Source organism: Metopolophium dirhodum, chromosome 2 (genome assembly GCF_019925205.1).
Source record: "Metopolophium dirhodum isolate CAU chromosome 2, ASM1992520v1, whole genome shotgun sequence".
Lineage (NCBI taxonomy): Eukaryota > Metazoa > Arthropoda > Insecta > Hemiptera > Aphididae > Metopolophium > Metopolophium dirhodum.
Genome location: NC_083561.1, coordinates 6,536,297 through 6,551,693, shown reverse-complemented (window position 1 = coordinate 6,551,693; position 15,397 = coordinate 6,536,297). Strand labels below are relative to the sequence as shown.

General features: G+C 29.8%; 2 protein-coding genes across 2 annotated transcripts; one reads left to right on the top strand and one right to left on the bottom strand.

The window, feature by feature from the left end:
• Positions 1-549: 549 nt before the first annotated feature.
• On the bottom strand, positions 550-15,329 carry LOC132938074 (peroxisomal membrane protein PEX14-like). The gene is made up of 8 exons (XM_061004742.1): positions 15,134-15,329; positions 2,087-2,239; positions 1,913-1,987; positions 1,795-1,845; positions 1,559-1,726; positions 1,339-1,479; positions 1,060-1,271; positions 550-1,001 (listed from the first exon to the last, which is right to left on the bottom strand). The coding sequence occupies exons 2-8, from the start codon at positions 2,168-2,170 to the stop codon at positions 650-652; spliced, it is 1,083 nt and encodes a 360-aa protein (XP_060860725.1). The 5' UTR covers positions 2,171-2,239; positions 15,134-15,329; the 3' UTR covers positions 550-649.
• LOC132938075 (testis-specific serine/threonine-protein kinase 6-like) lies at positions 3,678-8,942 on the top strand. The gene is made up of 3 exons (XM_061004744.1): positions 3,678-4,697; positions 5,366-5,573; positions 8,228-8,942. Exons 1-3 carry the CDS (start codon positions 4,081-4,083, stop codon positions 8,411-8,413), a joined length of 1,011 nt encoding a protein of 336 aa, XP_060860727.1. The 5' UTR covers positions 3,678-4,080; the 3' UTR covers positions 8,414-8,942.
• Positions 15,330-15,397: the final 68 nt, after the last annotated feature.

Genomic DNA, 15,397 nt, shown 5'->3' with positions numbered 1-15,397 from the left:
TATAAGTAAATTGCTATTTACCTACTCATTATAACAATACATTTTTTTATATATTTTTATATTACATTTTAGATTAAAAAATTGTTCATACGTATATTATTTTATTATTTTAAATGTACCAAAACATTGAGTTTTCCATTTTTAAGTATTTGAAAATTGAAATTTGAATATATTAAAAAAATTAATAAATAATATTTTTTTAAATTACTTTTTATTGTGAATTGAATACTGACCAATATAAAAATAATGTGTTTAGTAAAAATAAACTATTAATTAAATTTTAACATTTAAAATTGCTTATTTATCATACCTAACATATTTATTACTATATTGATTATTCCATCATTAAATGAAAAATAAAGATAAAGATAAAATATATCAGTTAATTTATTATATTTTAAAATGTTTCAAGGAAAACAAAATTAATTCAGAATTGCTATCACAAAAAAATACAGAGAGATCTTATTTTATTTTTATTTAGATCTCAAATACACATAACCATAGGAAACCCGACTAATATTTACATAAATATGTTAAAAAATGCACAAGTATCAAGAATCTTTTTTAATAATCTGATTTATAATGATTTTCATACTTTAAAGTTGAAAATAAGTTGAAAAATATATTTTTCACATTCAAACATTTCACGTCATTTATTTATACCTTCATTATTCTCAATATGTTCATTATCATTTTCATCATCCATATCTTTAGGTGTAATTAGATTTTGATTAGAATTTGTTGGTAATGGTGTTTCATTGGACGTAGAGTTAATTATTATGCAATCCTTATCGTTATCACTACCAATAAGACCATTTAATTGAAAACCAACTACTGGGTTTTTTTGAGTCTCATTAAGTATATTCTTTTCACTCGTTTGTAATGAATTTGGTACGTCACTGTTGTTGATCTTATCTTGCTGTTCTACTTGTGATTTAGTATTTTTTAATAGTTGCCATTCAGGTATACTGGAAGATGCAGGAGCTGGAGGAAATTGGAATCTAAACCATAAAAATAATAGTATATATCAAAATAAATTAACCACGTTTCAATAAATACCTATTGAGGAGTAAACTTTTAATAGACTTTAGTTCAGCACGAACTTGAATATTGAATTCTTTTTGCCGATCGGCATATGTATTTGATGATTTGAGTAAATTGTCTTTTTCTTCTAACATCATTATACACCTTTGGACTGACAGTTCTATTGTTTCCAAACGATTTTCTAATGGAGATTTTTGAGCTCCAAAGAGCCAGCTTTCTATATATTTCTAGAACAAAAGAGACGATATATTTAATAGGTAGTCAGGCTTAAATATTTAAAGGATTCGTTCATACTTTATACAACTTATAGCCAATGTATACTACCGCGGCAGCAAAAGCTATTGGTCCAAAAAGACGACTGTACCAGCTCTGCGATTCAAATGATGTTTGTATAGTACCAGGAGAATTTGATGAATTGTTATAAACGTATGGTGGCTATACACAAAAATAATTTGAGTTAAGTTAATTAAATTATAAACATTATTAATTATGGCTTATAGAAAGTCCTAGTTACATTTTGTTTATTAAGACTTTGATTATCATAACAGATCATCGCTGCTCTCTGAATTGAATACTGGATCTCAACATCAGTTAATCCTTTTTTACTTAAGAAGTTAATTTTTCTTTCAGCAGGCATTTTTTGTACTGATTCGAGTACCAAAAACTCTATTGCTTTCGCTACCTATAAAACAACAATGTGCTTATTAATAATAACTTTGAACATTATTGTTGAGTTCTATATCATCTTACCACACTTTTGCGGACTGTAGGTTTGGATTCGGGCATTTTTGAATTATTCGCCTGAATAAAATAATATAAGGACAGTTAAAAACATTACAGCTATGGTATAAAAATTGTATATACTTACTACCATAATATTTCTTTCCAAATTGTTGGGAGTACTTTTCGCCATGTTAGCTGTTTTTGTATTTGGATTATTCATCTATACAATAAATGTATAAAGTAAATATCAAACAACACAATTTAAATGAATTCAAAAATATGTCTATATAATAATAATGTTATATATAAATATACTCACGGTGCTGCAGTCACCGGAGTTCACAACTGCATTAACAGCAACTGAATTATCGTCACTGTTGACTTTATCATCGTTGCGCGACATTATGTAGCACGGTGCAACACGCAATGAACTTCTAGATGGTTACTTTATGAAATTAGTTTCCAGAAAACCCTGAAACAAATAAAATGCATGGCTCTCTTATAAGTACACATCAAGCCAAAAATTCATAATCAAATTAAAACGCTTTGTATTTGACAACGAAGTTTACAAAATATATACTCCGTTGGGCTCACCCCTCGGCGACTAATAATTATTGCTCAAAAGTTTTAACGAAAAATTACTGTTACGAGTTTACGGCGTAGGTAGTTGTATATTACACCCACATAATATACAGGCCCAGATTTACACTACAGAAATGCACTTAGTTCTAAAAATGAGAGATACCCATATTTCCTTATACGACAAACACATATAATACAGTTTTAAAAATATCCATATGAATAAAAAAAAATGTCTTTAAAAATACCTATATTAATTTTTTTTATTCAATAGACCATTATAGGCAATAAATAATAATGATTGTTTTACCGCCTGTGACTATAGAACATATTTTGGGACTGTATTATAAAAATATCAGTCATAGTTAGGGCGATATCAACTTTTTCAAATAAACGAAACAGTACTATTGACCGTATAAGAATTATTAAAAAATGATTCCTCTACAATAGTGGGAACATTTTTGATCACGAGATACTTTGATAAACAGTCAACAGATTTAGGTACATTAAAATGTTGATGAATAGACTAAAGCCCTATAAGTTGACTCATGCTCTTGGCCCCAATTTATGATAAATTAATGATTTCGATTTGAATCGCGGTTACTGAGTAGATACCTATAATACATGTCAATATGTCACTATATCATTAATTAACGGTTGTTTATTCTTCGAGAAAGAAAATATATGCTACGAAAACATCGAAACATAACTATTTAATAGTTAGTACTTAGTACACACGTATTAAAGATAAGCACACAAAACATTATTTTTTCTCAAAATTTTTAATGTGAGTGTTAATGTTAAATGTGAGATTATTAGTAGGCAGGCTTATCAAAAAGATCCGGCAAATATTTTGTCTTGGAATGGACGTGCCTACTTTCAAAATTATATTGTGTGCTCCTTTAATAATATTAAGTTTACTGCAGATAATACTGGATTTGATTAAAGGTGGGGCAAAATATACTACATACATAAATTATTTTGTTTTGTATCTTTGTCTCAAAAAAAAAAACAAAGAATGCATTCTGATGTCATCTTTTTTATCATAATAAATATAAACAAATTACATAATTACGAAATACGAAACACGAATATAAACATTGTAATAAATATTTTTAAAAGCCATACAAATTGAATTATATTTTTATTTATCAAAAAATTATAAATATTACTACGGACAATTATTTGTTTTTTTACATAATATTTTTATAAGGCGTGAAATATCTTTAGGACTTTGTTGTGTGAACATAGAGCTTTATTGAATTATGAACATAAAGGTCTTAATCCTGCTTTTGAGTATACAGTGAAACCTCCAAATTCCGGACACTCTCGGTTACCGAAATTTTGTCCACTATTCAGAAGTGTCCGCAATTCAGAGGGTTCAGTTAGTGTAGACATTTTGTAGTGTGTTTCCAAAAAAACATCCGATGTTTTGACGTGTCCGTTAAGGTAGGTTTCACTGTATAATATATGAGGAAGTACTTACAGAAAACATAATAATATTATAATACATATTAATATATAGTGTATACTAGCTACTGTATACGTAATGAAGGCGTGAAAGTTTCGCGTGTATAGCAACGCCGACTCGTTTTTCCAAACACGAAAATATTTTACTATCGTCGTTCGCGTACTGCAATTTTTTAGTATGCTCGGTGAAAAATTTTTAAAAATTAAAAATTGAAAATAATTTTGGCGGTGAACGGATACCATTGAAACCGCCCCGGAAGTTCCATGAACGGTCACCAGCAGTACCAGCACCAGCAGCAGCAGCACCACCACCAGCGGCAGCGGCTACTGGAGCAGCACCGGCGACTCCTGGAGCAGCGACAGCGACGTCTCCCACAACAGTGCTGCCGACTTCCACCAGCCCCCACCCCCGAAGGAGTATCGCCCAATCCTGTGATTCTTCCTACACAGCGGTCGCCGCCGCCGAAATACCGACCACGAATCGTGCATCTCGCCAATGAGGACGCGCTCTCGGCGGCGTTGACCGCCGACGGTTACCGGTTGGGCTCGACCGTCGGCCACGGGTCGTACAGCAAAGTCCGGATAGCGTTCTGGGCGGCGCCGGCGCCGGCGTCGTCGTCGTCGGCCACGGCTCGGGTGGCGTGCAAGGTGATCAACAAACGGCGCGACCCCGGCACTTCGTCGTACGTGCGAAAGTTCTTGCCCAGAGAACTGGAAGTGCTGCGCACGGTCCGGCACCCGAACGTGGTCAGAACGCACCGGATATACGTGACGCCGTACACCGTGCACGTGTTCATGGACTACTGCGAGATTGGCGACCTGCTCAGCCACATGCAGCACGTCAAGACCATACCGCAGTGGCAAGCGCACACGTTCTTCAGGTCAGTGCTGTTTCCAAGAACGTTTGCCGCCTCACTCGTTTCATTTTTCCAACATTTATGATATTTAAATCATTTATTTTATTATTTCGGACTGTGTTTGATAGGTACTTTGATGCATCGTCGTCATATCGACTCTAGACAGCGTATCGAATACTACTGGATGGACTTGGGTTTTTTTTTTTAAATGTATCTTTTATTAATTAGCACTTGTGAGTTTTGACAAACAGAGTAAACCACAGATTTCGCAGCTTACCGCTTGCTTACTCCACTAACCAACTCTACCAAAACTTTAAATACTCATCATTATAGATCAGTGGTTCCCAACCTCTACTATTCTACGCCCCCTTTGTAAATTTTTAAAAATCTTACGCTCCCTTCTATAAATTGAAAAAAAATAATTTATGGACGTCGTGGCGGCATAAAACAATTAATTACAACGGTCGTATTTCGCACCGAAAGTTATAGGGCCGGGGGTTATAGTTATTATGATAATATATACATTGTATACATACATATGACATTATATATTTCAATTGAAATCAAAATTTCATTATGGGCCATGGCTTATAGGGACCCTCTCCTATATATACACCAGTGACACCACTGATACATTATTATGTTGTGTGCTCTCGATTTTTTCACGGTCGAACGCGCCATGGCCACCGCAGGCAGTTATGCGAAGCCGTGGATTATCTGCACCGAAAAAACATCACGCACCGGGACATAAAATGCGAAAACGTACTATTGGAAAGCATGCGGACTGTCAAGTTGACAGATTTCGGGTTCGCCAGATTGTGTGCGGATGAGCGTGGCCAAAGACTAATGAGCCAGACGTACTGCGGCAGTTCGTCATATGCTGCACCAGAAGTGCTACAAGTGCGTATAATATGCCGCCGATTATGGTGTGCATTTAACACTCGGGGGCAAATTGACCCACTGGCCATATTGTCCTACAGTACCTAGACCAGTAGTCTTTCGTACTGCTCGGAGTCCTCTTTTGATATGAGGCCGTGGAGACTTTGGTTATAAGATTACTATCATATAGTAAAGTCTTGGGGATTGATATTGACTTTCATTGAATAACCTTACCAACTTTAACAGTTAATTGAATAATATAGTGTAACATCAATACACCTTCATAGAATAAGTGTAGCATCTAGTATTTACAAATAGCAATATAGTATTAATATATGTTTGTATAAATAATATTATCTATATACCGTTTATAAAATGTGTTTTAATTCAATATTCAAGTAATCCAAATATGCATATTCCAAAAAATTATATAAACATTGTCATGCGGTAGGTATAGGTATGCGACATTTACAGAAGTTATCGAAGTTATTATCGATGGAGTAAAATTTGTGAATATTAACAAAAAAAATATAATATACAAATATTTATAACCATGAACTATACGTCTACACCTATGCCTTATATGATAGTCCGATAAATAAATTAACTATAAGAACCTATGACTGTCATAACAAAAGTATGAACGTTCTAGTTTTAGATTAAGATTTTTGAAAAAAAAAATTAGATTAAATTATAACTAAAGAGTGTGTGGGTGGGGGTGATTTAAAGCAAAGGCTCCTATGGAAAAATGTGGGGATTTCTATGATTCTATGACAGTATATAGGCCTTTACTGGTCCAGTCCCCCCTAAACATACTCGAACTTGTTTTCATTATACAACTTAAACTAAGTATTTAAGTATAATAATATAAATATACAATATTATAGTTTATTACACTCTATGGTTTTCGTAATGAAATACAAAAACATGCGAATCAGCGATCAGTCGTCGACGTCCCACACGACGCGATTATAATGAATCGCAACGAAAAAAAAAACCTGTCTACGATACATATGATATTATTAGTATTATTATTATTGAGTGTGATGCGCGGTATACCTATAGTCATGCGATAATATTGATTATTATTAATATTGTTGTATGGGAGGGAGAGGAAGGGTCGTCGGCGGTCGATTGAAGTGTCGGCCGAATAATTCGAACGAAAAATGCAGTTTTGACTTTATATCTGATGAGTTAATTTTAATTATCTTCTGTTTGTTGAAATATTACATTAGAAATAAAATAAAATAAATTGATACTGATAATAATTAATAAGTAACAAATGGCCAATGGAGACATGAGTGTACATTTTAAAATCGAATTAATTCTTATTTTATAATTTAACACTAGGAAAATATAATACCTATACACAGTTTGTATAACCAGTAGAAATAAGATTTAAATGTGTAACTGGGTATATTGATCACCACTAATTTCATTTGTATAAGTATTGATCTAAAATAATTTTTTCTATCTTATAACACTTTTTTAATACTTTGCGAAAAAATTTTTTATCTATACTAATATTATAAAGAGGAAAGGTTCGGATGTTTGTAACGAATAAACTTAAAACTACTGGACCGATTTCAAAAATTTTATTGTCATTAGAATGCTGCATTATCCCTGAGTAACATAGGCTAATTTAAAATGTGTAAGTTAAAACCCGGGGAGGTGCTCAAACAGGGATTTTTAAATTTACGGTGGAAATATTGGTTTGTAAATGGTTGCTATTGGTTAAAGGAGAAATAATTAGTAGAAATTAGTATTTATTTATTAGTGGTAGCCATTGTTTATTCGGTCAGATCAGGCATGCATATGAAATCGAATTATCGCATATTTGATCGATCGAATTATCGCACCTGAGTTGCATTTTAATGCAGTCGCGAGTGACGCCCAAAATGAGTTGAACAATCACAATTTTTTTGAGAATTGTAATTTTTACGGGCAACGATCGTTGAACAAACTTCGAAGTGCACAAGATCAGCTATAATATATAAATATAAAATAAATAGTCAATTTTGTTTCAGTCAAATTTGATTCGAAATGCCAATAATATATATTATCTATATCTATATAATCTATAGGTACTAATATTATAAAGAAGAAAGATTTGGATGTCTATAACGAATAAACTCAAAAACTATTGGACCGATTTCAAAAGTTCTTTCACCATTATAGAATGCTACATTATCCTTGAGTAACATAAGGGTAAATTGGAGGTTCAACCCGGGGAGGTGCTCAAACAGTGATTTTAAGATTTATACGATGGTTGCTATTGGTTTTAATAATAATTGTTATTATATCAAAGCGATATACTAGTAGACTCAATGGCACTTCTATGTATAGTAATACAGAATCTGTGCAGCTTACATTTAACAGAGTTTAAGAAAAGGTAAATCCACGGCTATTTAATTCGTCACTGCCAACGTTGTATACAAGATTAGCTAGTTTTATTATATACAAAATAATAAATACTTTTTATATTTTTATTAGAAAAATTGTAGGTACGTATGTTAGAAAATATGTGCCTTTAGTAATAATTATGCTAAACTATTACCAGAAATCCGCGAAGTACACGCAATGAACCAGATGTGATAATATTAAAATTATTGTATAAACTTAAACCCCGCAGTCACATAGTTCACTTTTTGATTTTTTTGTTTTTTTGTTTTAAGGGCATACCGTATGACCCTACTTCCTACGACATGTGGGCACTGGGAGTTGTGCTATACGTGATGCTATCCGACGCTATGCCATTTCCACACTCTAACCGACAGCAGATCGTGGCCAATCAGATAGCTAAAAAGTTCTCCAAACCCAAGAAACCAGTGTCCCGAGAAGCGTTGAAACTTATCTCGTAAATATCGTGTATTTTTGATATAATTATTATAATTTTTCCATTGTACAATACAGTTATATAGGTACACTTGACACCATGGCAGTAGTAGTGTATTTAAAGGAGGGCTCAGGGGGGAAATTCCCAAGACGCCAAATTCCAAGTTCTATAAAGGGGCGCCAAATGTATTCAAACATTTAACTTCAAACGCCCATAAAAAATTATTGTGTATTTACGCTAAACTTTTTTTTTAATTTCTACTAACAACAACTTAGTGGAACCTAGTATTAATTTTTCAAGTTTTTTTACTGAGAAAACAATTTTCAGTCGACAGTAAGTAAAAATTTATCATAACGACAAGAAGTTTTTATACTTAAGCCTTTTGGTTATTTGAAATCCTTCACGCAGGGCCTGAGGTTGGATTGAGTATTTATTAATTAAACCACTAGACACTAGTAACTATTTAGAGCATATTATAGGACCTTTAAGCGCTTAAGTGCTGACATATTATGTGCTTTTTAGGGCTTTATTCAAAGCTCCTCGGCCGTACACACGTGATGTAATATGAACAAATTAGTTTTAATGGATGCATCAACAAAAACGTAGCACGCTATACTTGATATTTTTCTTTTACAAGGAAAATCTATACGAATCATAAATATGTTTTGGGGGGATAATAAGGTACTTCACTTGTAATATTGTTTTTCGAGGGGCTTAAGTTTTATAAACAAATTTAGAATAAATACTCGTTTTGGGATGTTAATATTTAACAAATTATTACGGGGATATATAATATATATATATATATATATAGTATTTATAGACACGAGAGGGAGGGGGGGGGGGGGGTTAAAACGTAGTAACAATAGTAATTGTTGTATATCCAAACTATATTTTTATTACAGGATTATTTTAGAGCCAGACGTTAGTAAAAGAGCAACCATGCATCAAGTAAAACATCATCCATGGGTTAAACAACAAAATCCGTATCATACTCATTAAACTACCAAAAGAATTCAGAAGTTCTACGTTCCATAAATATATTGAAATAGAACTATAAAAGGCCAGAACTCGGGAAGTAGGTACTTAATTAAATTTCATAGTGAAATTCAAATTCTTTAAAATTAAATATTTAAAATCAAACACAAGTAAAAACAAGCACTTATCCCCATATACAATGTCAATGTCCAAGAGGTCCTAATACAATATTAAATTTATAGGTATCATAATGTAAATTTTTTAAAATAAACTTAAATATTTGAGTCGATTTTGCCTTATATTATGTTATAGAAAAAAATTTTTCCAAAAATAAAATATATTAGGTATATGTATTTTTGATAAATGGTTGTCGTTGGTTGTAGATTATAATCTAAAAAGTTTAGAGAGCAAGTAGTTTAAGCCACGTTAAAAAATATACCAAATGCTATTTTTCGATCCGCGACTTGGGGTGCCCATCTAGGTCAAATTATTTCACGGCAAAGCTAGGTAGACTGAGGGCGATTTGTCCGTGAATTGAGGTACCAAACTAAAACTGAGACACACTCAAATCGAGATACACCTATAGGTAATGTGTATATTATTATTTATTATATATATAGGATGGATTTGCCACAAAAAAAAACTGCTAAAATATATTCATATATTTATACTTGCTGTGACGTCCGGCGTTGCCCATACCAATGATTTGTTTTTGTTTATAAACGTTTATAAATATATTTGTAAAAAAATGTATATTATACCATATTTCTACTAACTACAATAGGTACTAATATGATATGTATCCAATGACAACAATTTAAAAAAACAAAAAAAAATATTCTTTCTACGTGAGTTGAAAAAAATGAATATGTAAGCTACACTTTAGCTACCTATATGGCTATAGTCTATAGCAGTTGAACAAATAAGCTATATTATAAACACGCCTCATGTCTCAAGGAATCTATTGATATAACTTGTATTGATAACTGTTGAGTAGTTTTTGAGTCTATTTATTTTGGATAAAACAACATCCATTTTTAGCTGTATTGCTACATAATTGGGGGAAGTTGGGGGAACTTCATGCTTAAAAAATGAAAAATATAAAATATAGGCGCTATATTGGTATTCTTGGTTTTAGTGTACGTGTTAGCGTACCTCAATTCACGGGGAAATTAGCATCGGTGTACCTTGCTTTGTAAACTAAATCGACTGAAATAGACAATTCGTCTGTGGTAGATAAGTCTGATAAGATATCTTGGTATAAATCGAACAGGGTTCAAACTACTCTCTGAACTTTCCTGATATTTCTTAAAACAATTTCAAATATTCAGAAAATCAATCAGGTAATTTTTGAGCATATATATATAATATATATAAGCTACAAACAAGCGTTCAACTCTATTATATTTGTTTTAATTTCTTTATTCGAGGACACATACGATTTGACGCATGCTTTTACCTCATCTGCCCGAGTAACCAATGGCATCCACTTATATACAAATAAATACTAATTTCTACTATTATTATTATAATTTGTAAGATGTAACCAATGGAAACCATTTATAAACAGTTAAAAGTTTTTGATTTCCATCGTAAATCTCAAAATCCTTGTGCGAGCCATAGTATAGAACATAGGTACATACATTATCTATGGTGTGAGCCGTTTCTTTCTGGGCAACTTTCCAATTTCTTTCCAAATCAATACAGTTGTGTGATGCGATTACCAATGGACAACATTTCATTTTTATTAAATAGATTACTTTGTAAATAAGTAAATTTAAACATTTTTAAATAAATTTAATCAATATATTATACATTCATATTTATAAAACCAAAACTAATATAGTCAATAACGGGTATTTCTATATTTTAATAGGTTCAATAATATAAGAAACTTTATTTTTATACAGGAGATAAAAACATGTCAAAATAATTAATTAAGCATCTTTACATTATAATAATAATGGGTTAGAAATAAATTGATAATATATCAAATACCGTACGTTACGTATTAAAGAAATTGAACAGGATACAGAAATTATATTTAATACTTAGGTCTTAGATGTGTAATATTATAATGAGTAATGATTAAAAGGACATGATACGCGTATGTGTTGTCTCCGTCTTACAAGTGCGTAACATAACAAATTGTACACTCAGCAGAACACGTGTAGCTCCGTTAATTTAAAAAATAGAGCGAATCTACCTATTATAAAATCTAAAGGTAAGATTATTATCTAGGCAACCTTGAGGGCTTTTTAATATATTTCAATTTTAAAGCAAGTTTTGAGTATTTTAACATGTACAAACAATTTACAATTTTAAAATACTCATAACTCGTTTTAAAATTAGAATATGATAAAAAGCCCATGAGGTTACCTAGATAATAATCTTCCTTTAGATTTTATAAGAGGTCGATTCACTCTAATTTTTAAATTAACGGAGCGTGTTCTGCTTAGTGTAAAATTTGATATGTTACGCTCTTGTAAGACGCAGACAACACATTCCAATATCACGTCCTCTTAATATAGGAGTCATGGCAGTTATGGTAGAAATTAATGGTAATTATTCTTTAGTTTTAAAAAATATTGTTTGTATACTAGTAATAATGACGAAGTACAATAATAAAAAAAAATGTCTATTACAATAAGCTTCTACAAATACAATATTTGTTCTCAAATGTTTTAGATTTAAGTTAGTAAATTGTAAAAATACTAAATATTAAAAATGATAATTCTCTATTATTAAAATTAGTTAGATGCTACTGACCTATGTAAGTTAACAGTTTTAACACTGCTACTGGAAATCAAACTCATATAATATGGCATAGATAAAAATATAAATATTATTCATCAAAAGTATATAAGAATACCGATATATTCTTCTTTTATCTAGTTTATCTCATTTTTATACATTATTATAAAACTTTATTATCTGTTTTTATTTAAATAATTACTTAATACATTTTAAAAAAAATAACAATTTTGTTACTAAATGTATATCCTAGATAGATAAGTAATTTTAATCAAAAAATAATATTAGATACATTCTTAAAGAGCAAATTATAATAAAATATTTATACATACCTACTGTTTATATAATATTAAATATTAATAATATTATTTCTAGGGGTAATATACAATTATTACCATGTAAACTGTATAGGTTACATGTATTATAAACATAAATAAAATGATAGAAAGATTAAAAATAAACTTAACCAACACAAAAAGTTGTAATCTAATGAAATAGCATTGAAACTGATTTCATTATGCACCACAATAATGATGGATGAGCAATGAACATACAGTAAGAGACGATCTTATAGGCAGAAATGAGCTAGTTTATTGAGAATAGGAGGTGAACAACAGACTATATAACATATTGAAAAACTACAAGTAATATTGATACAACATATCAGCCAGATAAGACATGATAGTAGATTGGAATGATTGGATTAGATTCAAATTAATATTATTATGAACATTGAAATGAAGCCACAAAATTTGAGTTTAAATATGTTGAATTACAAACATTAAATATATTTGGTCATAATTAGGGAGCGGATTACAATAAAAATTGCATTTTTTTCTAAATTACTAAAAACAATGATTTCCAACTACAAAATTAATTTTATCTATCAAGGAATTTAAAAGTAACTTTTATTTTGCATTGTTTTGCATTTTTTATTTTTAAAGCATTTTTTCATATTTTAAATGCATTTTAGATTTTTATGCATAGGGACATTTTTTCTCATGTTTACACACTTCATAATATTATTAGAAAATTTGATACAATTTATTTTGATTTCCTCCTAAATAAAAAAATGCATGTCTATTTTTAAAATGTATTATGGATTTACCGATTGTACCAGATAAATACGATACCGGCAGTAATAAAGAAAACGATAAGCTATTTAGCGAAGTCATAATGTAGTCGTATTGCACTATTTGCATTTGTGTATAGTTTCGTCTATAAGGGTAGAAATAAGATAATAGAAAAAGAAGAATATTCATTAATCATTAAAAATTTGTATACCTAACAATAAGTTCTTTTTTCAATGTTTAAAATAATTTTAGGTCATTTTTTAACTATTATCAGAAGTACATTAAATTATATTTTTCTTGATTTTTAGAACATTTAAATCCGCACCCTAGTCATAATCTGTATTACAGTATTTTTTGATAAAAATATTAAACCATGTCTCATGGATTGGGATAAAAATTTACCATATAACGAGGATTAAAAATTCCATAAATTATGACATTTATTTAACATTTGAAACATTAAGAATGAAATGTACAAGGGTAATTAACATCTGTTTGATAAATTATATTAGCAAACAGGAAGACATGTCAAAGTTTAATACATACTTCTAAAAATTAATTTTACTTACAGCTAACAATGCAAGTATTCCGAAAAATCTTATTCTAATTTATAAATCAATCCATATCATTCCATTTTCATCCTTGTTATTTTTATTTCTTTTTTTTAAGTTCTTTTTAAAATCACTAAATGTCTTTGGTTTTTTTTGTTGTTTTTGTGATTTTGAAGGTTTCACAAAAATAGGATTTGAAACAATGTATGTTCTTTGTCTTTCCAACATTCTGTAAGGATACTTTGAATTGATTGCTGGCAAATTTACCGGTGAATATCTTGGGTACACAACCGTTTTGTTTTTTTCAGAAAATGTTACACGTTTTTGATTATTTGATAACTGTTTATTAATGAATTTTGGTTGCACCTTTGGAAGTTTAGTATTACGAGCATTTCGACCATCTCGATTAAACCAAAAGAACATTATTTATGTTCACATGAATTAAACATTTAAAATGGATATTTTCAGATTTAAATAAGAAATACTTTTAGAAAATGTATTTGTATTTTATATCAAATTTATAAATTTAACATACCTACATATTATGAAAAATAATTTATTGAACAGTGTTCAAAGTTATCACTTATCACCATAGAAACTTAAACTACATTCTTATTGCTGGTACAGGCTTTTGGTATAATCAATAAAAATAAATAATAATGCATTTTTATGTAATATTACATATTGAATGCATATTATTTACATAGTAGATACTATGTACGCTTATGATTTAAATGTTTAGTTCTTTATATGACAGTTTTTCATTTTTTTTTTTTTTGTTTTAACATAAATATGTTTTTGGGATGGGTACAGATATTTATATTTTTTAACCAATTTTTCATTAAGCTTTGTTAATCACCATAGAAACAAATTACCTAATTCCCACTAGGTACCTACATGTACAATTAATAGTTACATATTAATACATATTTATAGTTCATACATTTTATTCAAAGTGGAACATATCTAGTAGCATTCCACGTTTGTCATTTGGTATGATTATTTTTGTTATGTTATTATAAAATTTAAAAAATCAATCGTATTACTAAACTATTATAAAGACAATTTCTAACTAAACATCAAAGATGTAACACAAATCATAATAAATGGAATATATAAAGAGTTATCATAAATATAATAACTAAAAACCTTTTATAGTTATACATGTTATATTATTTTCTGAAATTCTATTGAACCTCAGCATAAAGTACTTAAGTACCTACTTCATTTATAAAAAGTATTTTTTTAAGATGCATTTTATACATCTAAAAATGAAATAACTATTAATAAATTCAAAGAAGACTTAAAAATATTATATAACCTCATAGCTCATTTTAAACGATATAAGGTTAATTCTTAAATGAATAGGTATAATTTCTAACAATTTACCTTAAAATTTATGTCAGTCGACGATCGGTTTGTAAAATGTAGATTAACTAAGATAGTAAGATTTATAACTCAACAATTTTGGAACTATAGTAAATAATACGCAGTCTATATAGGTACATAACTATTGTGTTATTTCAAAAATAAAATGTATGACTTTAGTGAGTTTACAGTTTACATTACAAATTCCAATACAATATAAACTATGTACTATCATGGTTCTTGCGGTATGATAACTCGTTATCATAAAATCTGTGATTACATTAT